Source organism: Rhagoletis zephyria, unplaced genomic scaffold (assembly GCF_001687245.7).
Source record: "Rhagoletis zephyria isolate East Lansing unplaced genomic scaffold, Rhagoletis_zephyria_1.1 Rzeph_scaffold_00062, whole genome shotgun sequence".
Classification (NCBI taxonomy): domain Eukaryota; kingdom Metazoa; phylum Arthropoda; class Insecta; order Diptera; family Tephritidae; genus Rhagoletis; species Rhagoletis zephyria.
The window spans coordinates 621,500-648,760 of record NW_016157146.1 but is presented as its reverse complement, the minus strand read 5'-3'; the positions used below and the strand labels follow the sequence as shown (position 1 = coordinate 648,760).

The 27,261-nt window shown below is 35.1% G+C and overlaps 2 protein-coding genes across 2 annotated transcripts in view; both read left to right on the top strand.

Moving 5' to 3' along the window:
- Nucleotides 1-27,243, top strand: LOC108370667 (uncharacterized). The gene is made up of 5 exons (XM_017626050.1): nt 1-821; nt 18,933-19,099; nt 21,567-21,703; nt 26,299-26,475; nt 27,113-27,243. Exons 1-5 carry the CDS (start codon nt 672-674, stop codon nt 27,223-27,225), a joined length of 744 nt encoding a protein of 247 aa, XP_017481539.1. The 5' UTR covers nt 1-671; the 3' UTR covers nt 27,226-27,243.
- LOC108370646 (putative nuclease HARBI1) overlaps nt 27,219-27,261 on the top strand; it is a 112,419-nt gene continuing 112,376 nt past the window's right edge. The window contains exon 1 of the mRNA XM_017626038.1: nt 27,219-27,261. Coding sequence (XP_017481527.1) covers nt 27,244-27,261 — 18 coding nt within the window. The 5' untranslated portion in view covers nt 27,219-27,243.

The following is a 27,261-nucleotide window of genomic DNA, read 5'->3' as shown; positions in this document are numbered from 1 at the left end:
TTAAAATTAATGCGGAAACTCCGCGCTTGCGAATGTGAATGCGAATATTCGCATCAACCCTGGTTCATATATAGATACGTACACATAAAGTGTCTAATAATAAAAAGATATGGGATTATTGGCTCTGGAAAAGTAGTTAGAATGTGAAAATTAATTATGCATCATAAATTTATTCTTTGAAGATCTCTGTTGTATATTGGAAAATATTTACATATTTTCTTCTACGACAACATGCATTGCGTATGGACAACCTCAAAGATCTAGGGGCACGGTTTAATGTTAACCGATTTCCAAATTAAAAAATACGAAAAACCCTCTTTACTATTCTGCCTATTCACGTTAAAAGCGTAATTTCGACGAAATAGAGATTAATCCTCCACAGTACTTATTTAGTTGCATACCCTACAGGGTGTATTCGACCGTTCCACATACAGACCTACTCATGTACACAAATACCTTTGCATTCAGGTAGGTACAAAAACTATTTTTTGAAAAGAAAAATAAGGGCAGAAATGAATGGGCAAATTAAAAATTCGAGAGATTAAACACAGCATCCACCTTAGTCATATTCATCACTGTCAGTCTAAAATAATCTGTCGAGGCTCAAAGTAGTGAACTGAAGTATTTTCGTATTTTAGATTTCGACATTTTGAAGTTAGTAAGGCGAAAAAATGAGTCGGCGTGTTTCTTTTGTGTCAGATAACCATCATAAAGAAAACATGTATAGCAACATATCGTCTGCTCGTGGCTCTGCGGTGATAATGCATAGACTTTCCATTTACATTCCACATTTAATTTCTCCAATGAATGAGCCCAAAAAGGTAACAATTTACATATGTATGTGCATAAAATATGCATGTCTACTGGTATAATATCTACAGTGACTTCTAAAAGTGGAAACGTGTATAACAAAAGTTTCGTACTTTTATGTTTGTGGGTGTTCATTTAATACCTAATGGAATGGAATTGTGGATAGCCGGAAAAAAGGAAAACGAATTTTTTCGAACACACTAGGGCTCTTGAAATTGTTCGAATTTAAATTTTATGGGAAAACGCAATCAAAATTTTATCAATTTATATGTATTATATTTATCAAGCTTCAAAACGATTTTTTTCGAACACACTAGGGCTCTTGAAATTGTTCGAATTTAAATTTTGTGGAAAACGCAATCAAAATTTTATCAATTTATATGTATTCTATTTATCAAGCTCAAAAACGTAAATTTTAAGTTACATTTCTATATTATTAAACATGCGATTTGTCAAACAAAAAATGTGAATTTATAAACTGCTCCACTGCTTAGTAACTAAAATATTTTTTATATATACGTGGTTTTGTACTTTAAACGACGATATGTTTTGTAGATTATGCAAACCCAAAAATAATATAGTTTAAAAACAAAAAACTTGCTACGTAACTTGTGAATGGAAATCGCTGCATCTTTTATGCGCATCATTATTACATAGATACATCCCAAGCTAATAAAAGCGAGGTAAAAATGGACCACCGTATATATTTTCAAGCCAAACATGCATATCGTGGCTTGGCGCGCAATACCTCGTATCCGCCAAATGTAATACTACGTATAAAGTGGCATAGAAACAAATATATTTTGGTTACCCTGTCTCAATGCTTTCCTGCTTCACAAATTTAATAGTGCATAATTATAGTAGAAGCTCATATTTAGTAGGTTTAGGTAGGAAACCATTCAAAAGTTTTGCAGAAAATAAGTTTCTTCGCTCTCTTTTGTGAAATTTTCGGACTACGAGACAGGTACGTGGTATTGCATTTGGTGGATACGAGGTATTGCGCCCCAAGCGACGATATAATTCAGAAATAAAATTGGGAAATTTTCACAAATAAGAGTGTGACTCTCCTATTTTTTTTTTATTTGGTGCGTTGATTGCTCATGTTTGAGTTTATAACGAACTGGTAGTATTTGGAGACCAGGATCGAATGCATCCCGTTACAAGTATGTGCTTACAGTGGAAAAGAAGTAATGAAGAGTCAAAGCGACGTGTAGATAACATAACATTTTTTTGAAATTCTGATGCTCCTGGCTTTTATAGTATACTGTGGCTGGGGCGTATCTCAGTGTAGCCACCCTGTAGGGAAAACACGAACTAGTGAACCAAATTTCTAGTTCACTACTAGTTCTTTTTCGCCAAAAACGAACCAGTCCGATAGTAACTAGTCACGCACCAGTCCAAAAGCAGCGAAATGTGGTACTTTCACTAAACTATTTTATTTCAAATTTTAAACGCAGGGAAGGTAATCATTATGAGAAAAATAATTTAAATCAGCATTTAATCATTATTTTATGAATTATTATTGAGTTTTATTTTTTCGCTCAATCGGAAATAATTATTATTTGATTTTTATTTTTGGGATTACAAATAATGAATATTTTATGATTTTTATTTTTTCGCGCAGAGATTATCATTAATTTTGAGTTTTATTTTTAAAGCTTAAAAATAATGATAATTTATAAAATTGAAAAGGCCATACATACGCAACCTACTGAAATTTTGACCTTAAAAGTTTGGGTCTTATTCCTCTTATAAGGGTGCGGCTACCTCTCAAAAGGATACGTCGGTAATCACGCTGGTATAGTTTTTGAGTTGCTTAATAATTATTATACTTAGTGATTCCATAAACAAAGGCCAAGATCCTGAAGGACAATTGAGAAAGGCAATGCAGTTGCAGAAAAAGAGGCATTTAAAAAAAAAGTGTCAAAATAATTACCACTTTCTCACTAAATTTATTTAAAAATGCAAGCCACCAGAGCTACCTTTTTTTTAAGAAAAGACAAATTAAGTTTTTTTATGCAATCCACCACAGCTACCTTAATACAGTCAGTCAATAAAGTTTAGGTACAACGAATTTTTTACAATACGGGCAACTATTTTTTTAATATTTTAGTTTTCGGTAATTTTTTATAAAAATATGGTCAATTCTACAACAAAATCCCCAAAAATCAGAGTTCCAAACCTTGTGCAAAATTTAAGAAAATTCTGCAAAATTTCATTAAAATAATTCACTTTCTATTTACGCTCTCTAGAAAAAGTTTTTTAGCCCATTCAATTTTAGTATAATGAAGTGCAAGTGTGAGGAAGCCAGGACTTACCAAACAACAAAAAAAAAATTGCTAAATATCAATGGTAAGTCCTAACTACCTCAAACTTGCACTTTGTTATACTAAAATTGAATGGGCTAATAACTGAGTACCTAACTTTTTTCTAAAGAGTGTAAATTGCAATACTTGGATGGAAATTCGCAGAGTTTTCTTTAATTTTGCATAAGGTTTGGAACTCTGATTTTTGGGGTTTTTGGTGTAGAATTAACCATATTTTTATAAAAAATTAGGGAAAAATAAAATATTTAAAAAATAGTTGCCGGTATTGTAAAAACTTCACTGTACCTAAACTTTATTGACTGACTGTATATCTTATTTAAGTTAAGTACGACAAAAACTTTCGAAGTACTTCATATACATATAAGCTTAAAAAGAACTGAATTTACTTCAATATGTTTAAATTTAGACAAGTAAGACAAAGTGAACTAATATTCTTACTTTTAAGCAGAACGGTTTTTTGTTTTGTTTTACTTACTACTTAAGTTTAATACTACTATTACTACTAATGTGGTTTATAAATTTTTAATAAATGCGTTTAAACATTTGTGATTGTATTGTCCTTCCTTCAACCGATCGTATTTAATATAGAAGGGAAATGTTTCGACAAGCCTGATTAGAAATGTAGATCTAAGGTGACGAAATTATAACAGGTTGGAACTATAAAAAATGGATGCAGATCGAACTGGTTTGGAACTAAAGAAAAGGGGATGCAGAACGAACTAGATCTCATCTGTAGAATTTGGAACTGGTTCGGAACTATAGAAAAAGGGATACAAAACGAACTAGATCTTATCTGTCGAATTTAGAACTGGTTCGGAACTAGAGCCAAAGGGATGCAACGGGGGACAATTGACACTTCCTAGGACATCGCAGTGTTAAATTCGCCAGTCGCTAGCATGCAAAAGAGAATTAACGCGCACTACTCATGGTTCCAAACGCACTAGAACCGAACCAGTTCCGCACTAGTTCGTTTCCCTACAGGGCACTAACACATTTTTTTCCTACCAAAATGAACCAAAACCTACCAATTTTTTTTTAAGTTTTTAATATTTTGTTTTTAATGTCAAATTTATTAAAAATGTAGACAACATAACATTTAGAAAAACTAAAACACAGATAGTACAATAAAAACAAATTAACTACATATAACAATTCATTTTACTGTACAGACTTACACAAATGTTTGTCTCTTTACACATACATATGTATTGTTATTATTATTATTATTATTTTTATTATTATTACGTCGGGGATACACGCGCTGCAACCTTAGAAGATCTATTGTTACGGTGACCATCCGTCCTTTATTTTAAAGGACAGTCCTTTATTTTAACCCCCTGTCCTTTATAATTTTTGTCAAAATAAAGGACACCATTTGCCCTTTATTTCTTAAACTGTCCTTTAAATTAGCTTTGGATTTTGCAGAGGTCAATTTTTAAACATAGAATATGAAAAAATAAAAATGTCCATAATGAAACAGAATGAAAACCTTCGTCAGTTTGTTTCGCACCCCACTTAAGGGTCACGAATCCTTGATAATACTGAAAAGGGGAAATTTATGTAATTGAAAAAAAAATGTTACTAATATTTAGACATTTTCCCAGAAAAATTAATATACTTTGAGTAAAAATCATTGTTGACAAAATCACAGGGAAAGTTGTGCCCAGGATCGTGTTGCACGCCAAGTTTTCAGATCCNTGTTACTAATATTTAGACATTTTCCCAGAAAAATTAATATACTTTGAGTAAAAATCATTGTTGACAAAATCACAGGGAAAGTTGTGCCCAGGATCGTGTTGCACGCCAAGTTTTCAGATCCACTGAAAAATAACAATAAACCTCCGCTCAATTATGATAAACGCATTGTGGCAGCAAAGGATGGCGAAGTCCTTTATAAGGATTTGGTTTAATTTTTCGGAATCGGTCAAAATTCGGTTACAGCGCCTTTCGAGAAGAGCAACTTGTACAATTTAATAATATAATTAACTGGCAAATATTTGATATAAAGTACCATCATACAAGTTGTATCCGTATTTTAAAATCAATGGGAAAAATGTCCTTTATTATTATTATGTTCGTTAATATGGTCACCGTATCTATTGTGCTTAAAATTTTGGATGGAGAAGGCAATCGTTCCCCAATGTCTATCAGTCTGATATTTATGATACGTGGCCAGTCACATAGAATATGCTCTGGGGTTTCCTCCACCAGCTCACAAAAGGCTAGGGACCATGCAAGTGCATTTGGGCTCCACGCTTTGCGAGACAGTCAGATTTCGTTTCCTTCAAACCCTTCGTGTCCCGGAACCCACGTTACGTTATTGTGAGCTTCCAAGTGGTTCAAAAAAGTTTTACAAATTTCCACAAGCCTGCTGCCATTTTAAAATAGTCCAAGGCCTTTAACCTGCCTGACTATCCGATATAATATTTAATTTGGGCCCATTTGTCCTTCTACACAGACTTCGACTTCGAAGACTTTCGCCTGGAATATTGTTAGGTATGTGGAATTTGGCAGACTTTCTGGAATTTTGGGACAAATATGCCTGCCCCAGTACTCTCGTCGCCCATTTGTGATCCGTTGGTATACCATGCTTGGGACCTTTCGTCAATCATAGTTATTATCACTTCACAGCAGTCCCTTTCAGGAGTTCTAACCTTGTAGGGTTTGTAGAAGCATAACTCGGGATTGTCCAGGAATGGCTTCAGAACCTCTAAATGACCCCAAATATCCAAAATTTTCTTGCTGATCATATGGCGCAGTCGTAGGGCGTTCCAGAAGGCCTCTTCTTCAAACAGAATAGACAAAGGAATGCCTGTAATGACACGAAGGGCATCCGTTGGACAGGTGCTCATAGCTCCTGTAATGGCCACGCGGACCAGTCGGTGCAGCTTGCTAAAGGTGCAACCCGCCTTTACTTGCGTAGGTTTTGGTCACCAGGCCGCAGGTTTGGCAGTGCCGCATATGTGACGACGGGTCTTACTACCATATTTAAAACCAATAGGTTAGTTTTGGTGATATTCCTCAAGGCTTACAATGAAGTCTCTGTCAGGTGGACAATGGTGGACTCCACCGGTGAAATATTCGTGTAAACAAGGTTGCTAAAATGTTTGGAGATACATATTTTATATTTTATATTTTTGGAAAATAATCATTATTGTCGCGGAACCTACCAAAATCCAATCTAGTTTACCAACCTACCAAATGGAAAACAACCTACCAGTTTTGATAGTAAAAGCCCATGTTTGACAACACTGGCGTACCAGTTGTCTGTCGGACAACTTGTACAGTGCTCTGAAGCGTAAAAGGAATCAATCTAAACGTGGCAGGCCCATGTGCTCTCATTAGAAGATAGTTAAAACCACATCCCAGTCGGAAAAGTAGTAATGCATTACATGCGTGATAAATAATATAATGTATTTCTTATGCGTTCTAGATAATACTACTGCTAACTATGTATTCCAAAAGTTCCAAAAATTGCTTATTAAAACACATTCAATCCTCGATACTAGGTAATGCAAAAGTGAATGCCCCACTTTTCTTAGGATATCGCCCTGGGGAAAAAAATGCATTTTCGTATGTGAAAAGGGTTTTTTTACTGATAATTTTTTCGATATATTACATTTTCCTACTGGGATCCTCTGCTATTGGAAAATTCACCCAATTACGTGTGTGCTCTGTTCTACAATACACTATTGAACAGTGTTGCAGAGAAAAATTTCGTTTGGAGCTAAAACGGTAAAAAAAGCGCTAAAATGAGCTAAATAATACTAATAGTAGCTAAAATGAAGAGCTACATATTTTTGTTGAGGTTGAGCATTTATTGACGTAAGGTTGTTTTTACATTTTCGGTAATTTTAATAAAAATAACGAATTTTATAAGTTTAAGTGCTGAAAAAATCTTTTAAAACCAAAATAAGGTCATATATTCCGAATTCGGTGCTATGGCATTTATAACAGCGAACTAAAAATACTTTACAAACTGTTAAAGTCTGTAATTTCAGATATTTGAATTGAATAATATTTTCGCAAAATTTTCCTGGAAAGTTTTACTTCCAGCTCTCCTTAAAGGTAAAATTAGTAAGGTAAAACAAAATCCGCGTTATCCGAAAAAGGATTTTCTTCTAACTAATTTTTGAATTCTTGAAATTTTCCATTTTATCAGCGCTTAAGTTTTGGCTTACACATACATATATACCAAATACAACTAAGGGCTGAGGAAAAAGCTAGGAGCTAAAACCCAATTTTCGGAGCAAAATAGAAAAATAAAGAGCTAAATCTAGCTCCAAAAGCACCAAAATGGCAACACTGCTATTGAACTATGATTCTCGTGCACCACCTTTTTATATGTTCTTTAAAAAGTTACAGAGCGAAAAGAAATAATAATAATAATAGATTGGCGCTTACACATATGTTAGTGTTTGGCCGAGCTTCTCCTCCGACTTGTGGCGTGCGCCTTGATATTGTCACACAAAGCGGAGGGACCTACAGTTTTACGCCGACTCCGAACGGCGATTGTATTTTTATGAGAAGCTGTTTTTTCATGGCAGAAATACAATCGGAGGTTTGCCATTGCTTGCCGACGGACGACTGCTGTTAAGAAAAAACTTTTTTCTATATTTTTTGCGATGTTGCTTTGACCAGGGTTTGAACCCGGGTCCTGCGGAGTGGAAGCGCGCACTGCTTACCACTACACCACAGCGGCCGACAGAAATAAAAAGAAAAGAAATAAGAAACCCCAAAAAAATATAGTATATGGGCAATTCTCAATTAGTTCGAACTTTCCCATGACTCGCCAGTATTTATTCGGACACATTATTTTCGCTGGTTTATTAACGAAAATCAGGTTACATATTTTGTGGAGATTATGTAAATGCACAAAAAGGACCACCGTACATATTTTCTAGCTAAATATGAATATAATTCAGAAATAAATATGGGAAATTTTCACAAATAATTCTCCTATATATTTGCATTGATTGTTCATGTTTAAGTTTATAATTAGCTGGTAGTATTTATAGAGGAGAATCGAATGCAGTCCGTTAGGAGTATGTGCTTGCAATAGAAAAGTTATGAAGAGTCAAAGTGGCGTGACTCCTTTTTTCAAATTCTGACACTCGCGGTTGTTATAGTATACTGTAGTTGGTACGTACCTAAATTATCGGACAATTTTTATAGTGTTCTAGGGGCATGAAAGGAATCAATCTAGACGTGGCAGGCTTATGTGGTCTCATTAGAAGATAATTAAAAAAAAACTTCTTTAAAATGTTACGATGCGTGTGCAAAAGTGAAAATGCATTGTATATTTTATCAGCACATCCTCTGCAATTGGAAAATTTAGCCAAATACGTGTGTGCTCCAGTGTACAATACACTATTGAACTATGATCCTCGTGCACCTCATTTTTATTTATTTTTTTTTAAGTTACATAGCGAAAAAGAAGTAAGAAAAATTACAAAAAAAAAAAAAACAATATGGGTGCCATCAACCCATAGCATCAGTCCCCATATTTCCAAACTATAATTGATAGAGATGTCAAATATGCGCAACCACGGTTATAACCCGAATAGGAACTTAGTTGCATAAATAAGACAGTTCATACAATTATAGTTTAGAAATAAAAGAGACTGATGCTTTGGCTTGATGCATTTCTGAATGCACCCTATATATAACAAAGGCATTTTTTGTCCATGCCATCAAATCTGCACCGTTCGTTAGATTTTCGAAAATGATGTCTCAAATAAAAGAGCTTGGGCTGTAGATGCTAGGACTTACCCTTGATTTTTTGCAATTTATGTTCGAAATTTTTTTTTATGAAAAAAATGAGCAGAACCCTTTACAAAAAAAACAAAATTGCCAAAAATCAACGGTAAGTCTAAGATACTTAAAATTTGCACTTTGCTTTACTAAAATTTGGTGGGCTACAAAGCTGAATAACAAACTTTTGTCTAAGGATGCTGATCAAAAAGTTAGAAATTTTGGTAAAATTTTGCAGAATTTTCATAATTTTTGCACAAGGTCTGAAATTCGAATTTAGTATATCCTGTTTCTTAAGTAATCAGCTATCTATATATGTATATAAAAATGAATGTTTGTCTGTATGTCCTTTATAGGCGTCAAAAGTACCCAACCGATTTTAATGAAATTTTTACGGTAGGTACATATAATCACTGGGAGTGTTATAGAACAAAACTAATGTCGATAGGTGGCGCTGAAGTCGAGATCTTTCTAAAATCCGATTTGATTAAAATTCGAAACGTTTATTAAACACCTAAACATAAATATATTGTGTGAAAATAGACTCGATAGGTGGTGCTGGAGTCGAGATATTTCTAAAATCCGAATTTCCAGGCCGATTTGATTCAAATTCAAAACATTTATCTAGGGGCACGTATATAAATACGTTGTATAAACTGAACCGAAAATAGATAAATCAACTACTACAGTGTATAGCGACCTACATTTTTCACAGAGAGCCAGAAACTTCAACATTCCAAAAAATTGTAATAATTCCTGGAATGATGTTTAGTATATAAAACAAATTTCGGAAGCAAGAAATATTACTTAATTGCTTAATTTCGGCTGTTTTAAATTTTTTCCACAGAAAAATTTGTAGCCTTAATCACTTTTGCAAGAAAGTATAAATTGTTTGTTTGGGCTCTATTAAATTTTTTGCGTAAGAATGTAGGTAAACAGGGTTCTGCAGTATAATGCATTTTATTAAACACGCAGGTACATAAGTAGATCGTTAGAGCGTATCTATTCATGTATATAAAGATAGAAGTTGGTTAAGGCATTTAAATGTTTCCTAGGTAGGTAAGTTAGTTAGGGTTTATTTACTGAGATCGGAATATGCAATGTATTTTGGGCCTATTTTAAAAATATTAAACATTTAAACAATTCCGCAGTAAGCATGTGCACTCTGCAGTGATAAGTACAGCAAAATATAATAATTGTTAAAATTACTATAAAGGTTTTCAGAGCAATGTCGTGTTGTGGTTAAAATACAATTCAAATTTGTTCAATAATGTGGCAAAGCGACAAACAATTGGCCGATCTACACCTCAAGCACGGAAGAAAAGAGCATTACGAGCCTCAGAATAAGACGAGCAACGAGCATTAAGGCTCGAAAATCTTCGAGTACATGCCGCTGAGACCCATTCGTCTGAATCATCTGAACAACAAGAAGTGAGGTTAGAAACTGATCGAATACGTACTACTCAGGCCTGTTCGTCTGAGACAACTGAACAACGGGAAAGAAACGGATCAAGACGAACACTGCACCCTGATTTAAATCTTGGGCATTCCATTATGACAGTAATAATAATTACAGTCTTCATCCAAGTGTCAACATTGGAAAAATGGATAAAATTTGCATGTATTGTAGCGCCCTCAAATTTAAGAACGAAACGCCAGGAATGTGCTGCGCCAGTGGAAAAGTTAAACTTCCAGAATTACCTCCACCACCCGAACTATCAACGTTGCTATCAGGTGTTACACGTGAGTCAAAGCATTTCTTGGAAAACATCCGCAAATACAATTCATGTTTTCACATGACATCGTTCGGTGCAACGAACATCGTGCGCGAAAATTACATGCCAACATTCAGAGTCCAAGGGCAAATTTATCATCGTGTTCGACTGCTTATACCTTTGCCGGACGCAGATCACAAGTTTCTTCAAATTTATTTCATGGCCAACAGTGATGAACAAACTGAACAACGATGCCATTACAATGAGGGCACTAGACGAGAAATCGTGGCTGCGTTACAAGCCCTTTTCGATCATCACAATGAATTAGTTCAGTTGTTTAAAACCGCCATTCAACGAATGCGAGCCGATGACTACGCAGTTGTAATTCGAGCAGACAAAAGACCCGTTGCCCAACACCAAAGACAGTTCAATGCACCAACAATCAATGAAGTGGCGATCGTGATAGTTGGCGAAGAATTCAAATCGCGCGACATAATTCTTCATCGTAGAAATGGTGACGTTCAGCGAGTATCCGAAACTCATCGCTCATATGACGGATTGCAGTATGCGATTCTGTTTTGGCGAGGAGAAGATGGATATCATTTCAACATCAAAATGCACAAACAGACGAGGAAACGAATAAGAAAGTCAGTGCCATGAATTATTATTCGTATCGATTGATGATTCGTCAAGACGCTGAGAACCACATTCTGAAATGTCGACAATTGTTCCATCAATACATCGTCGAAATGTACGCGAAGATTGAAACCGAACGACTCCTATATATTCGATTGAATCAACCGAGTTGCGTTCTGAAGAGTACATTCATTTACGAGACGCAATCTTTAATGATGGTAACGTGAATCCAAACGAATTAGGAAGAATGGTCATATTACCGTCTACATTCACGGGGAGTCCACGGCACATGCATGAATACGCACAAGATGCGATGACATACGTTCGCGCATATGGCCGTCCAGACTTGTTCATCACATTCACATGCAATCCAACATGGGATGAAATTAAAGAACTTCTGTTAGCTGGACAATCATCTTCGGACCGCCATGATATTACCGCACGCGTATTTAAACAAAAATTTAAAGCTTTGATGGATCTTATTAACAAGCATCAGGTTTTTGGAGGGACACGATGCTGGATGTATTCCACTGAATGGCAGAAAAGAGGATTGCCACATGCACATATTTTGGTTTGGTTAATCAACAAAATTACGCCAGATCAAATTGACCAAATCATCTCAGCAGAAATACCAGATAAGGACATTAATCTAGACTTATTCGACGTCGTTACCAAAAATATGATCCGTGGTCCATGTGGCGCATTCAATAACAATTATCCATGCATGTCTGATGGGACATGCACGAAATGATACCCAAGAAACTTGGTTTCTGATACCATCACTGGCAATGACGGATACCCACTGTATCGTCGACGATCAGTTGAGGATGGCGGCAAATCCATCATTCTGAAAGTACGAAACGTTGATGTCGAAGTCGATAATCGTTGGGTTGTGCCATATTCACCGTTGCTCTCAAAGATCTTCAAAGCACACATTAATGTTGAGTATTGCAATTCAGTGAAGTCAATCAAATACATTTGCAAATATGTCAACAAAGGAAGCGACATGGCAGTCTTCGGAGTAGGGAATGTGGCCGCACAGCTCGATGAAATCAACCAATACCACCTTGGACGCTACATTAGCAGCAATGAAGCAGTATGGCGCATCTTATCATTTTCAATCCATGAACGACATCCAACAGTAGTACACTTGGCGGTGCATCTCGAGAATGGACAGCGCGTGTACTTCACAGCAGATAATGTACGTGCAAAAGCATTGGTTCCACCGGCAACAACTTTAACTGCATTTTACTCACTGTGCCAGAAAACGTTTAGTATTAGGATTTTCAAAGCTACTTACAAAACTGAAATACTCTTCATCTGTTTGCATTATTTGTCGGAAAAATTTTGTGCAGATGATTCTAGCTACATTCATACATACATAGCAAAAGATGCGGAAATGTGATATCGTTACGCCACTTAATGAAAGGAACGTTGCTGATACGGTACCTTTTTTGATTAGGTTAAATTCTAATCCGTTATTTAATAATAATTGTAAATTTTTCTATGTATATTACAGGATCTAACCAACGTTAATCAAAATTATCAAGGCCCGTGGAGAAAAAGCCAGAATATGTACATATACTTCAGTTATTAAGCTTTGTAACTAATTAATACATATGTTAGTATGTCTACATATGTACATATATCAATAAATGTATGACAATGTATAGTTTTAAATATCAGATGACTTTGTGTTTTAATCAAAATAGAAATTGAAAATCATATTTGAAAACGCATATTTTGGAATATAAAATAAAAATTTTAGAATCTCATTTGAATATGAGAATTTCCAATTATCAAACGATCGTTTTAAAAAGCGATTTGAAAATGTTCATTTTAAAAACTAAAATATCCATTTTATAATATGAATTGAGGATGTTTTTTTCTCAAAACTAAAATAAATATTGTAGGTGCAAAACCTGGGTCAAAACGTTTTTAAAAATAAAGCGTTCCATACAAATTTGAAAACGTAAATTTCTCTGTGTACAAAAATCATCAGTGGCTCAGTACGCATGCTATATTAGCGGCCAAAAACATCGATGTCAATACCATCAACTTTACTATTCAGAATGGAATACCCGGCGAAACGACAACATATAAGTCCATCGANCCATTTTATAATATGAATTGAGGATGTTTTTTTCTCAAAACTAAAATAAATATTGTAGGTGCAAAACCTGGGTCAAAACGTTTTTAAAAATAAAGCGTTCCATACAAATTTGAAAACGTAAATTTCTCTGTGTACAAAAATCATCAGTGGCTCAGTACGCATGCTATATTAGCGGCCAAAAACATCGATGTCAATACCATCAACTTTACTATTCAGAATGGAATACCCGGCGAAACGACAACATATAAGTCCATCGATACTGTGGTTAATCAAGACGAAGTTGTCAACTATCCAACTGAATTCTTGAATTCGCTTGATTTGCCAGGCATGCCACCGCTCGTTCTAACATTGAAAATTGGCGTACCCATCATTCTTCTTCGAAACATAAATCCACCACGACTTTGCAACGGAACCAGACTCTCAGTCAAGAAAATGATGAACAATGTTATCGAAGCAACAATTTTAACTGGAAAATTCAAAGGTACGTACGCATCCCAATGATCCCGACAGATATGCCATTCGAATTCAAACGTTTGCAGTTCCCGGTGCAACTCGCTTTCGCAATGACTGTGAACAAAGCACAAGGACAATCGTTGCAAGTGTGTGGATTAAATTTGGAGAATCCATGCTTCTAACATGGGCAGCTCTATGAAGCCTGCTCACGCGTCGGAAAACCTTCCGATTTATTCGTTTACGCACCAGATGGAAAAACAAGAAATATTGTGTATCCCACAGCACTTCAATAAATATCGAATTGAAACGAAACGCTGCAATGTCACAATTTTTTCAAAATGAACAAAATCAATAAAAGGGCCCAGGGTCTTTCCTTCATATTTATTTTAGTTGGTGGCGTAGTAACGCGCGCAGGGTACAGCTAGTACTCTCATAAAAAAATAATAAACGTTAAATAGACTAAAGAAAAATAACCAAAACTTACTAAAATGTCGCGTCCCAAATCGGTAACCGATTTATCAATTTGTTCCAAACTCAGTGCAGTTATTGACCTTGGCATAAAAAAGCTATGTATATGTTGAAAATTTTCGAAATCGGACTAAAATTACGCCAACTTTCCACTTCCAAACAAAAAAAAAAACGCGTAAAAAACTTTAAGAACTTTAGACATGTGCTCACGATTTAAAAAAAAAATGTTTAGATATGTGCACGCGATTAAAACAATTTTTTTTTCATATATGTAATACCCAAAGGCATTTTTTATCCAAATCATCAGATCTGCACCGTTAGTTCGATTTTAGAAAATGAGGTGTCAAATGAAAGAGCTTCGGCTGTTGATGCTAGGACTTTTAAGCTGAAGTTCCGTGGCATGAGTTTTAGGCGTTGCGGCGCTCAAGCCTGAAAGATGATTTAGTGCAATTGTATAGAAGCTGCTCCATAACCAAAGTCTGAATTGCCTGAAAGATGCCAAATTTCGAACTTGTTTCAGGCTTTTGGTGTAATCGATAACACTTCCCATATTTTAAAGGAATTTTGCACAAAATTTAGGCAACAAAATGCAAGGAAAAATTATTTATTGTTGGAACATTAATATGAAAAAGGGCAACAAAAGTAATGAATAAATTAAAATGAAATGGTACAAGAAGTATCACTTTTATCGCACTAGCATTTTTAAATCGATATCTCCTTTGTCGGAAAACTTATTCCTACACCATTCTCCCCATTTTGTGCGAAATGTCAAAGGTTTGAAGAAACGTCAAGCGCAAAAAGTTTGTTTTGGAGTTGCTCGCCTGAAAAGCCTGAACGACTTCGAAAGCCTGTACGACCAAACCAAGGATATATGGGAGGCTATAGCTCCAAAATTTTCACCGAGATACACATTAGGTATGCCAAATTGAATCTAGGAACTAAAAAAAGCAAAAGTATACTGAACATTGTGTTAATAATTCTTTTTTTTTTTGTGAAAATTGCCAAAAAGGTATTCAAAATATACTTATGAGTGAAAAACTGTAACACTTGCCTGTGTTTACGTTTTTGTCTGCTGGTTTGATTATTGTTGTTGGGTTGACTTCAAATCGTTATGAAAGAGGAAGTACAGGTGTACCAATAAGAATATACAACAAAAGTATGAATCTCGTTAGAATTTGGAAAGATGGCGGTGGCTGAAATAAAAAGTGTTAGACCATTACAGTTTTGCTCGTCACCGTATTTTTAAAATCCAAAATGCTGCATCCAATAAGGCGGACATAAAAATAAAAAAAAATTGTGGATTTTAATGAAACATAGTATTTAGGAGTTTCCATGATATCTGATTAAGGATTCGAAATTTGGTTTTAAAAATTTTGTGTGGGTACTTTATATGGTATATTTGTATACGGTGACCTTTCGTACCGATTTTGGCGGGACAATTTGTTCGCTGAGTATTTTTTAAAAGTCGGAACGTACAAGTGTCCCGAGTTTTCATATTTGTGCCGATTAAATTCCGATTTTCAGGGTTCTCTTTATTCATTTAATATGAGTCTCCGTGAACTCTGGCCCAAAACCCATTTTCCTGATAAACGTGGCAGCACGTTCGTTATCACAAAAACATGGAATATAAGGGAGCCATAAACATAGCTAGCATCCTTATTTTCTATGATCTTTGGTTATGTTTTATTATGTCAAACTGGTACTTTCGCTATATTACAGTCTGTCATCATTGCTTAACTTTTTTTTAAGGTTTTTATAATTATTTGTTAAGTTTATTGTTTTTATACCCGAGCGTACTTGTGCACAAAGGTATATTAATTTTGTTCACATAACGGTTGTTTGTAACAGCCAAAACGAATCGAGGTAGATATAGACAAATGTATACATAAATGATCAGGATGAAAAAAGAAATCGATTAAGCCATGTCTGTCTGTCCGTCCGTCTGTCCGTCCGTCCGTCCGTGTACACGATAACTCGAGCAAAAATTGAGATATCTCAACGAAATTTGGTATGTAGGTTTCCCTTAATCCAAGGTAGGTTGGTATTGAAAATGGGCGAAATCGGACTGTAACCACGCCCACTTCCCATATAACGGTAATTTCCAGAAATACGAAAACTGCGATATTTTAGTAACTACTGAAGATAATTCACTCAAAATTGATATTTACAATAATTTTTAGACGAAAAATAAGAATATTATAAATTTTTGGAAAATGGGCGTAGCCACGCCCACTTATGGTTACATGTGTATATCTTGGTAACCGCTGCACCAATTTCTTCCAAACTTGGCACAGTTGTTGGCCTTGGTACAGCATAAAAAATCGCCGAAACTTTTTAAAATCGGACAATAACCACGCCCACATCCCATATAACGGTAATTTAGAGAAATACAAAATCTTCGATAAATCAGTAAATATTGAAGCTAATTTATTCAAAATTGATGCTTACAACAATTCTTTACCAAGAAATACGTTTATGGTAAAATTTTGGAAAATGGGCGTGGCACCGCCCACTTATGATATCGGTAACCGTTCTACCAATTTGTACCAAACTCGGTATGGTTATTGTGCTTGCCACATATAAGCAAAACGTTGAAAATTATTGAAATCGGACTAAAATTATGGCCGCTTTTCATATAACGGTAAATTTTAGAAATGCTTGAAACTGCAATATTGAAATTGAAAGGACGCTAATTTACTCAAAATTGATACACCCCGGCTTACCATCTAGCGGTAGGTTTCGGAAAGGTGAAAAAACATATATTTAATACTTGCGCCGGGTATTTAATGTTCGGCTCCGCCCGAACTTAGACTTTCTTACTTGTTTAAATCAAACAGTGTTAATTTGAATTTAGTGAAATTATAAAAAACTATAGTACCAATTTTCTCAAAAAATTGATGTGAAAAATATAAGCTGTATATATGGACCCTTCATTTAAATTTTATCGTAAGTGCAAATAGGTTACAAATACTAGTTACAACGCCATACAAAATCACAGACTTTGAATAATTACCTTTACGGGAAAAAAGCAAAATTAATTTTATGGTTCGCTATTTTTACACGTTTGAGTTCCTAAAATTTTATCGTAAGCGACACTGTGTGTACAGAACTTTATTGTAGGCACTTGCTGAATGCTCCAAAATCAGCTTCTTCACCTCATCAAAATTAAGTGCAATTTCGTCTTATTTTAAAACTCTTGCTGCGCAATGGGGTTATAAGATTGTAAAGCATATCAGAAATATGAAAAATGACATTTAATTCTTCTTCTTCTTCTAATTTTTGCCCTCGTATAGAAAATATTGCAACTGAATTCGAATTACCATCTTAACACCAGCTTATATGGCTATATGGATTCACACTTTCGAAATTATTTAATTTTGCCGTTTATCTTCTTTCAAATTACTTATAAGATTTTGATTTTATCACTTTTACTTGTCATAACTTTTGCACTGCAGACTTCTTTTTATAAAATTGCAGTCTTTGATTTTAATCTCAAGATTAAAAATTTTCGTTTAGCAATTTTTTCTCCAATAACTAGGTTTAAACCACACGATTAGTCGAGAAATATAACAACTGATTTAGAAACTTGCCAAAAATCTCCATAATATGAAGATTCTGGAACTGAACCTATTCTGATCAAGGATTTAATTTTGACTTTTTCTTATTCTCTAAAAAAAAGTGTAAAAAAACCAAGGTGGTCGTTTTAGTTTGTTAGAGAATTGAATGATGAGACACTGCATCCACGAAAATACCTTGAGCTTAGTCTGCTGAAAAATAGAAAATAAGCTATGCAAAAAATAAATAGTCCTTTTAGAAAGCTAACATTTAATAATGCTGTTGTCCATTTAAATCCAAATAAATTTTAACACTTTTTAAGTGAGAATAAAGAAAAACTCCCCTGTAAAATTTACCTTTTGTCGCTTACGATAAAAATCGCAAATAGGGGTAGATATTGTGTGTATACATTTTTGCGGTAATCTTTCAAGTTGTTTTCTCATTCACGGAGAGAAGTTTTTTACTTAAAGTTGGATTCGTGAAATGTTAAAATTTGGTTTAGTTTTGACTGAATTTTAGAAAAACACTTAACTGAAAACTTACAAACAACAACAAAACCTATTGGAACAATACCGTTTGAAAAAATATTAACATAAAGGAGAAAGCATTTTCTTAAACTTACTAAATTTAAGAAACTGACTTTACTCATATTAAGAAAACAATTTGCATACAAGAGTTCAGTTACGTTAACTAAATATGTTTCTCTCAACAAATCGCACACCGTCTTCAAAAGAGTCACAACTCAATATAATACGTTTGGCCGAAAATGCGAAAAACTATTTCTTAGCACATGATAATCATATGGGCAAGGGCGACTTTACCTTAGACTTTTTTTTAACAAATTATAACAAAAATTTGCTCCAGCTTTTGCTGAAAGGTAAATAAAAGCTCTGCGTACATTTTTAGCGCATAATCTCAAAAATGCCAAATTTTGAGTTGTGACTCTTTTGAAGACGGTGTGCGAAATGACCTGGTTACAGTTATGTTATTTGTTATAGTTACCAAATCATGTGTTGATAGAAATAAATTTAGCTGACTGTTTTCTGGGTGTGCATTTAATGCAATTATAGATTACTGATTTCAGTTTGTTCTACTTACCAGCTTATCGTTGAAATCAACAGTCACGTGGCTTTATTTCGTGATATGTTAACGCAAATTGGTATGTCGAAGGATTGCCCTGAGATGCGTGAAAAGATACGAAAATTGCGTCGCAACTGCGTCGAAGCTTGCAAGCATACAGCGCGAATAATATTGCCGCAAGTCAGAAGGTAAACTCGTTATTTGCAATAATAGGTTCTTTCCCGTACGCAACACGAGATCCCGCGGGTGCCCAAAAAAGTCCAGAAATCATTCAACAAAATGGGTAGTAGAGAGCGGAAATTGGAACGTATTGGATCGTAAGTGTCTTCTTCTTCCTGCCCAAAACAGCCCGGACTTCTTTTCCGGCTAAAAATGGATAAAGTGTCAAAGGGCATATCAGCTGTTTTGTGTTTACATGTTGCCTGTTTCTAGTGATGTGCTGAGTCAATACTTTTTACAGGCTAACCTAATATTCACGCATGCCGCCAATTTATTGTCAAAAATTTCTCATGCACATGCAACTTGTATGAGATCAACCGAAATTGAACGGCGTGCGTATGAAGCTAACTCAATTTCCAATTTTTGTTCTGCGTGACATTTTGATTTGACGTTTCGCTCAATGAAATCAAATGCAAACGCATGCAAGTCAATTTCGGGTGACGCAAAAAAACAAATTCGACGGCATGCNGGACGCAAAAAAACCAATTCGACGGCATGCGTACCAAAACGCAAGCCGCGAATATTAGGTTAGCCTGTAAGTATTGACCGATATTCGGTACCGATTTAAAAAGTATCCAATACTCTCGATACTCGGTACCGAAACATTTAGGTTTCGAATAAAAGCGCAAATAGCCCAAAAATATGGAAAAAAAGGTTGCGGGGAGACTCGCCTATATAAACCCGAATGTAGGAGCCAATAGAGCTTTTAATACGGATTCAAATAAAAGATGTATATATGTCGTTCGAGGCCATAATGCAGAGACACTCTTACTTGTTTGAAGCATTTTTGTTCCAGCTGAATCGGACGATATCATTTTTGTAGGCCTGGGGGCAGATTTTGTAACCAGTTAGCGACAATTTTCGAATCGGCATCGGTTTTGTTGACGTATGATATAAAATATTTTTACGTCAACAAGTGCGATATCGATTCGAAACTTGTCGCTAACTGGTTACAGAATCTCCCCCCTGAAAGGCTTCTTCATCCGTAGGAGCATTTTTCTTGAACCTTGGATCAACTACGATTAAAACTGTTAAAATAATATTTTTCAGTTGCGATAAGTTCAAGTGTTTTAGCCGATATCATATAAATTAGTAATTAAAGTTTTTTCTAAACTTGAAATGCATATAATGGCGAAGGTTTAATGTAAAGAATCGGTATCGGGTACCGAAAAAGAAGTATTGGGTACCGAAAACTTTTTTAAGTACTGGGCACCGAAAATTCAGCACATCACTAGTTGTCTCATAAATTCTGGGCACGAAATGTGGTTTTTTGCGTTCCCGTACTTCTGGATTATGTTTCATTTTTGAGAGCAAACTTTTCGCTTATTCTCTAATTACTGGATCCGGTCCGGATTGTTAGGGAAAGAACCTAATATCTTTATGTAACTACATTTGATTATACATACACTAATAATGGTGTTTTCGTTTCTACCAAAAAATGTCGCCTTTTGATCAGGGATGAAAAATGGAAATTTCAGATTGTACCTAATATCACAAAATTAATGCACCTAAAAGAGACAGATTGTACCTAAAAAAAAGTTATATCATTCGTTTGTAGTTTTGTAGTAAATTTTATTTAAAATTATAGCTTATATATACAGGCTATAGTCTAATGGGAATCGGAGAAGTTTTGTTTTTGTCTAATCTTGACTACTGAAAAATATTGGCGAAAAAGACTTTGCGAAGTTTACTTTTAAATCCATGTTTTTTAAAACAACAGGAAAATTCTGTTAATTTATACGATTCCTTTTATTAGGTGCAGGAAGTCTAGAGAAAATAATCGGAATTGCCGTAAGTAACTTCGAAAGCATTTTAAATATATTTCTAGAAATAAAAATGCGAATATGGGTCAAATAGCTTTTGTCTCAAATAAAGAATATACGAAATTCGAAGAAATCCTAGACACCTTTTGACCACTTTCCTTTAGAATTGTTTATTCTTCAAAATGAAAGCGAAACTTCTCTCATACCTACAAGCAAGTATATGAGCACGGTAAAAGAAAAAGAAAAAAAAAAAGAAAAATGGATCAGACCAAAAGATGATTATACCTAAAATGTAGTGATTGTACCTTTAAGTTATCAAACGTCGGAAAAAGGTACAATTGTACCTACTTTTTCATCCCTGCTTTTGATTGCCCCTTTCTCTTTTCGTCTTCATTAAATAAAATAAAAGTAAACGGACAGAAAACTTTGTGTTCGTTTCTTAAAACGCCACACTTTGAAGCTTTGTCAGGGGAGATGATTGCCCTGAAAATCAGATGGCTGCTTAAAACGTGAGCCAGACAAGGACCAGGAACAAAATCATGCCCTTTTACAGGGTTGAGTGTATTTTGCACCGATAAAGGGGATTTTTTTGGGAAGAAATGAAACCAGTATTAAATTAAAGAATGAAAAAAGCATAAAAGTGAATCTATGAATTCTAATATTTTGTTTTTAGTTCGACGGCTGACGGTATGCTGGCTGATAATCCGCACTTTGTCTTATTGTTTTACTTAGCGAAGCTGTTTTTACGTGAGCTGCTAAAAAGTTACCGCCTGGTTCAAGTAGTGCCAATGGATATGTCCGATTACTACGGTATGTATTAAACTTCCCCTAAAATAGTAAAAAAATACATCTCAACAATAATTATTAATTTTGGGCTAAAAAAATAACACAATCACACAAGAATGATTAAATGCTGATTTAAATTAATTTACGTATAACGATAACCATCCCATAATTGACTTACCTTACTCCAGTGGTCGGCGCTTCATACCACAATTGTGGAAAATCAACTCACAGTCGTTGGCTAGAGAGCAACGAATCAACATCGTGTTTGGCTCAGGGATGATAAATAGGTTTTAGAATTTTGTACCAAATGGCCAAAAAAAAAGTACTAAATCAGCCGAAAAAGTACCAACATTTAAAAGACCATACATACATATAAACACATATGTTTTTAAATTAGGTAAATATCTCTATTGGTACGTGCGTTTAACAACTCCAGTAAAACATGTCCAGCAACAAAATTTCCGTGAAATGTCATCTGGTATCTCACAAGAGGAAAATATCCAGTATAGTTTGCAGCAATTTTCAAGCTATCCGAACAGCTGCTTAAATTTTCGTTTAGATTCAAAAGTGTAAACAGAAAAAACTCTTCCATCAATCTGAAATTCAGGCAACCGGATCACTGTAGCGTTTTCCAAGCAAAGGTAGCCGCAATACGGGAGGCTTCGGATTGTTTGCTCTCTAGTGTAACCCATTTTATGTAGGTGAATATCTATTTCGACAGCCAAGCAGCTCTTGGATCCTTGTTGGTTCGTTAGAAAACGGTGAGGACTGGTTGTACTTCCTTATCGACCGCATCGGATGCTTAATATCATCGATGNTATTAAGCACAATTGGGTTCCGGGTCATAGCGAAATCATGGGTAACTGCGTAGCCGATGAGCTGGCAATACATGGAACCCTTGAGAAATTGCTCAAGGCCTGGGTGCTCCGCTGATCTGATGCGGTCTCCTTCTGGACAGATGGGCGTTTAGTCAGCTCAGCATGCGCTNACAATTGGGTTCCGGGTCATAGCGAAATCATGGGTAACTGCGTAGCCGATGAGCTGGCAATACATGGAACCCTTGAGAAATTGCTCAAGGCCTGGGTGCTCCGCTGATCTGATGCGGTCTCCTTCTGGACAGATGGGCGTTTAGTCAGCTCAGCATGCGCTGGGCAAAGACCTTTTGGATGCAAGGTGGCTAAGTCCTTCTGACCACGTGTAGACCAGGGGCGGTCCAGGGAGCTCGTGAGACTAAGCAAGTTACACTTCTCACTTCTTGTGAGCGTTCTAACTGGTCATTGCGTTATAGGTAAGCATGCAGTAGGGCTGAATATCTCCAGCTGCATGGTGAATAGTGGTATGGAATTATCTCAAGACCTGATGCTCTGGAGTCCTGCCTTTGCGAAACTAAGGGTCAAGCACCTCGGGTCGCATTTCTTCCAGACTATCGATGAGAATAGATATCATTCGCTTAAGGAGCTTCGTGGTGAGCACGGAGCGTTTTTCCTACAAGTCGCTATATATGTCATCGTCCTGTTCCTACCCTCTCACCCTTTCCAACTTTCCCATGTCTTCCCCCCTCCTCTTCCCATATAACAGCATACGTATGTTTTGTGGAGTTGTACTCTAAGTTACCAATACAAATAAATATATCAAGGTAATCAAAAAAAGCGTACAAGTATGTTTATTAAGTGCATGTAACACAAAAACTTTACAAAAAAACAGTTACGTTTAACGCAATCGAAGTTTCATAAAAAACATTTTGCAACTGTTTGTTGATTTCAGCAAGTTTTTCGTTGTCAAGAAACACCACGTATTTACTTCTATGAGGTAGAAAAAGATGATAATATTTTCATCCATAGAAATTCCAATTTCCAAGTATACACATTGGTATTGCGAGAGAATTTTGCGTAGCGCCATATTTTGACAAAATTCTATCAACAATGTCGATGTAGTACCAATGTACTTTTGGAATTCAAAATGTACCAAAAAAGTACAATTGTACCATCAATTTTATCACTGGTTTGGCTGTTGCGCTTTGTTTCTTGTATGCAAAACTGCCTTGCAAGAAATATTACATGCTTGAAAATGCTTTTGGTGACATGCAATACCTTTTGTGTTATAAGTCATTTAAAAAATAAAGAATATGCTATTCAAAGATATTTTGATTCTTTTCATAAGGAAACATTTTGATGAAGAAGAAATACAACGACTTTTTAACGAAAAAAGTTAATTTTTTTTCAAAGAATTAAAGGGTGGTTGTTAAAGGGAATATGTATACGATTAAAAGACATTTTTTATCATTTCATAATGAAATGGGAAATTTTGATAAACACGAATTTAAATTTTTTATTTAACTTTTCAATATTTGACGTGGGTGAATCCAAATGAATTTAGGCTGATTTTGTTCTAGTGAGCTACTGATAATCGTTACAGCTATGAAATTCCTACACATCATAAGAAAGAGCTAATGTCCATTCTTGCATACTTAACCCGATTTTTGATTTTTTGGGATTATGATACTTTTATAGTAATGAGAGATGCACATATATGTACATATGTATGTGTCAAATATATGTATTTATATGTTTTTATTGAAGACCGATTAGTTAAACATTTTTTCACTTCTCGTAATTTCCTACTGGGTTGCTCATGCGGAGCAGTTCTCTTGTTCTCACCAACACAGTCACAGTTTAACTTTTGCCGACCACTGCCTTACTCCAAATACCTCCAACCGGCCTCGAACCTGCGATCTCTGAACCAGACGCCACAGCCTACATTTGCCACAAGACAAATTAACTTCGTCTTAACAGCACTGACAAAATTATTACTTATATTGAGTAAATTTAGTTCCTCAAATTAATGACGCACTATTTTTAGCATGAACCTGAATTAAGGAAAAACTTGAGAAAATGTTTCCTAATATTAAGGAAAAAACAGTAATTCTAAAATAAGGAAACTGGTTTCTTGTTTCAAGGAAATGCTTTTTTCTGAGAGTAGTGACCATTACGGGTTGAAGATCAAGCCTTGGTGTGAAGTCCAACGTGCATATTTTTACGACTCCTTGACTACTTAAGGTTTTCTTACACGATATGTATTTGCATCTGTAAGTGTGACATTTTCAATACATACATATGTAATTGGGTATGTGTCAAATTCAAAGTCTTTATTTAACTATTTAAAAATACGTTCTTTGAAAACGAAATAAACTAAATTCAGATGATTCTATCTGTGTGTCTCGTATGTACGTGCATCTGCTTTGTACAGAAACAAATCTAATTTGCCTTTACACAATATGTTTGCATTTGCATATGTTAAAAGTGGCATGTACACATGAAAATACATATCGTGTAAGAACATCTTTAAGGATTTACTAAAAATCCCCGGGTTTGTATTGCTGGATTGGTTAATGAACGCTCAAGATAACCAAATAATAGTACAATTAATTGCATTGTACATCAAACACTATAATGTTCGCTAATGCAGTAGCAACACTTTAAAATACTCGTTAGGGCAATTAAAACACTTTACAAAACTTGCTACCAAAACTGAACTTGTAGCTTGCTGATTCGCAACTGACTTGCCTTGCGCTGTAGCAGCGGCCTTATATACCTGCGCTGGCACTCATGGCAACTCTAGAACGTTCTGCCGTCTATCTCTCATTCTCTCTCTGTCCGCAGAATTCATCCACTTGATGTTTCCCGCTGTCGAATATTCTGCCATTTTCTTGTTGTTCGCTTCGCGTTTGTAAGTCCGAAAATAGAAGTGGTATAGAAATCTTCAAAATCAATATTTTTCGATCAGAAAACTCTGATTCTCTTCAGGAGACTTCCAGTAACAATACCCAATTGTTTATTTAACCATTTTTTAATACTAAAGATTTTTATTTATCCCAAATTGCATTTTCTTGCAACTTCTGGGGATTTCGGCGGACCTATAAAATATAGTTACTATGAAACAATATTCTGAAAGACATATTCTGAAAAGAAACGGAGCTTTCCGATCGAAAATTACTGATTTTGGAGAATTCTATACCACTTCTACGAAAAGTTGGTTTACCCATATCAAATACATGGACAACTTTGAGCCCTTTCAATAATTCTATACCATTTTTACGAAAACTTATTTTTTACCATATAAAATACATGAAACACTTTGAGCGCTTTGACCGACCCCTAAATATTTTTTGATTTCAAATTAAAAAAAGGGGTAATTTTTTCTCGGTATAGAACACTCCTAGGGGGTAGGAGCATACAAATTCCGACTTTTACTTTTCCACATGCATTTTTGGACCACCCTATAGTACATACATGTATTTTCGAAACGTTACAAATACATAAATAATTTGTTTTATCAATACTAGTACGTTGTGTATGCAAGCCTCATTAAGCGGGGTTTTTTTATACATACATATGTACTTATAAGCCCCAAATGTTTCATTAAGTAGGTTTCTCATATAAGCCCCAAATGTTCTATTAACCTGGATTTTTATAAATGACTTCCCCGGATAAATCGTCTGAATTTCGCGCATTTTGCCCGGCTCTTATATCCGAAAATTACTGTAATATCAAACGAAGTTGTATATTCCCATTACTATATATATAGTAGTAAGAGTACGAATATAAAAAAAAATATTACAGAAAATCGTGCTGGACCTTCAAATCTGGGAAATGTAATGAGTAAAATTTTGCTCTGCAAACAAATAACACCCGACTTCAATCAGGAAGAGTTGTATAGTATTACAAAGGACTCGCAAGAAATCGCAAGGCTGCTTACTGAAATGCAGGAATACATGCCACAGAATAAAGCATATATTGGTAAGTAAGGCGTATTCTAATACAACAAGAAGTTTTTAAATAAAACACAAAGCCGACTTCAATTATCATATACAAATTTAAGATTACCGTTAAATACTTCATGATCCAATGATCGTATCTAAACCAAACTATTATGAGACCACCTCGGAGGTACCACCTCTCCTTTAAAAAAAGATTATAGAACGTGGTACAAAATTATGCGCTAACATACAAAAAAAATTGAATTGATACCTTCTCCTTTTTTTGAAGTCGGTTAAACACATAATTGGGTTGTTCACAACGGTGTCGCATTGTTGGATGTCGTAAACTTTAAAGTGCTAAAAATATAAATATTTGGGAGGACTCGCAAGGTACCATAAAAGTCATACATATCATTATAATATTTCACACTGTTAAAAAATAGTTGATTGTGGTTTCACGTCCTTTGAGGTTTATCAAAATAAAGTTTATAACATACAACAAGACGACACCGTTGTGAATACCACAAATATCGTCATCTTAAACTTTGTGGAACTTTGATACTCAAAAAATCTTAAAAGGGCGTAACGGGCATTACCGTTGACAATGAAAGACCCAGATATAAAAATTCGGTTATCAAATATGAGCATTTACATACATATTTGTCTTTCTTATTTAGAACGTAATGCCGCACTAGGCTCCAATGGATTGTGCCCTTTCAAGCGAAGGCGAAGTGCCATTTACAAAAACATCAGCTTACTCTGTTGCGTGTCAAGACCGAGTTACTTATGAAGAAAAACAGGATCGAAGATGGTTGACATTCAAATG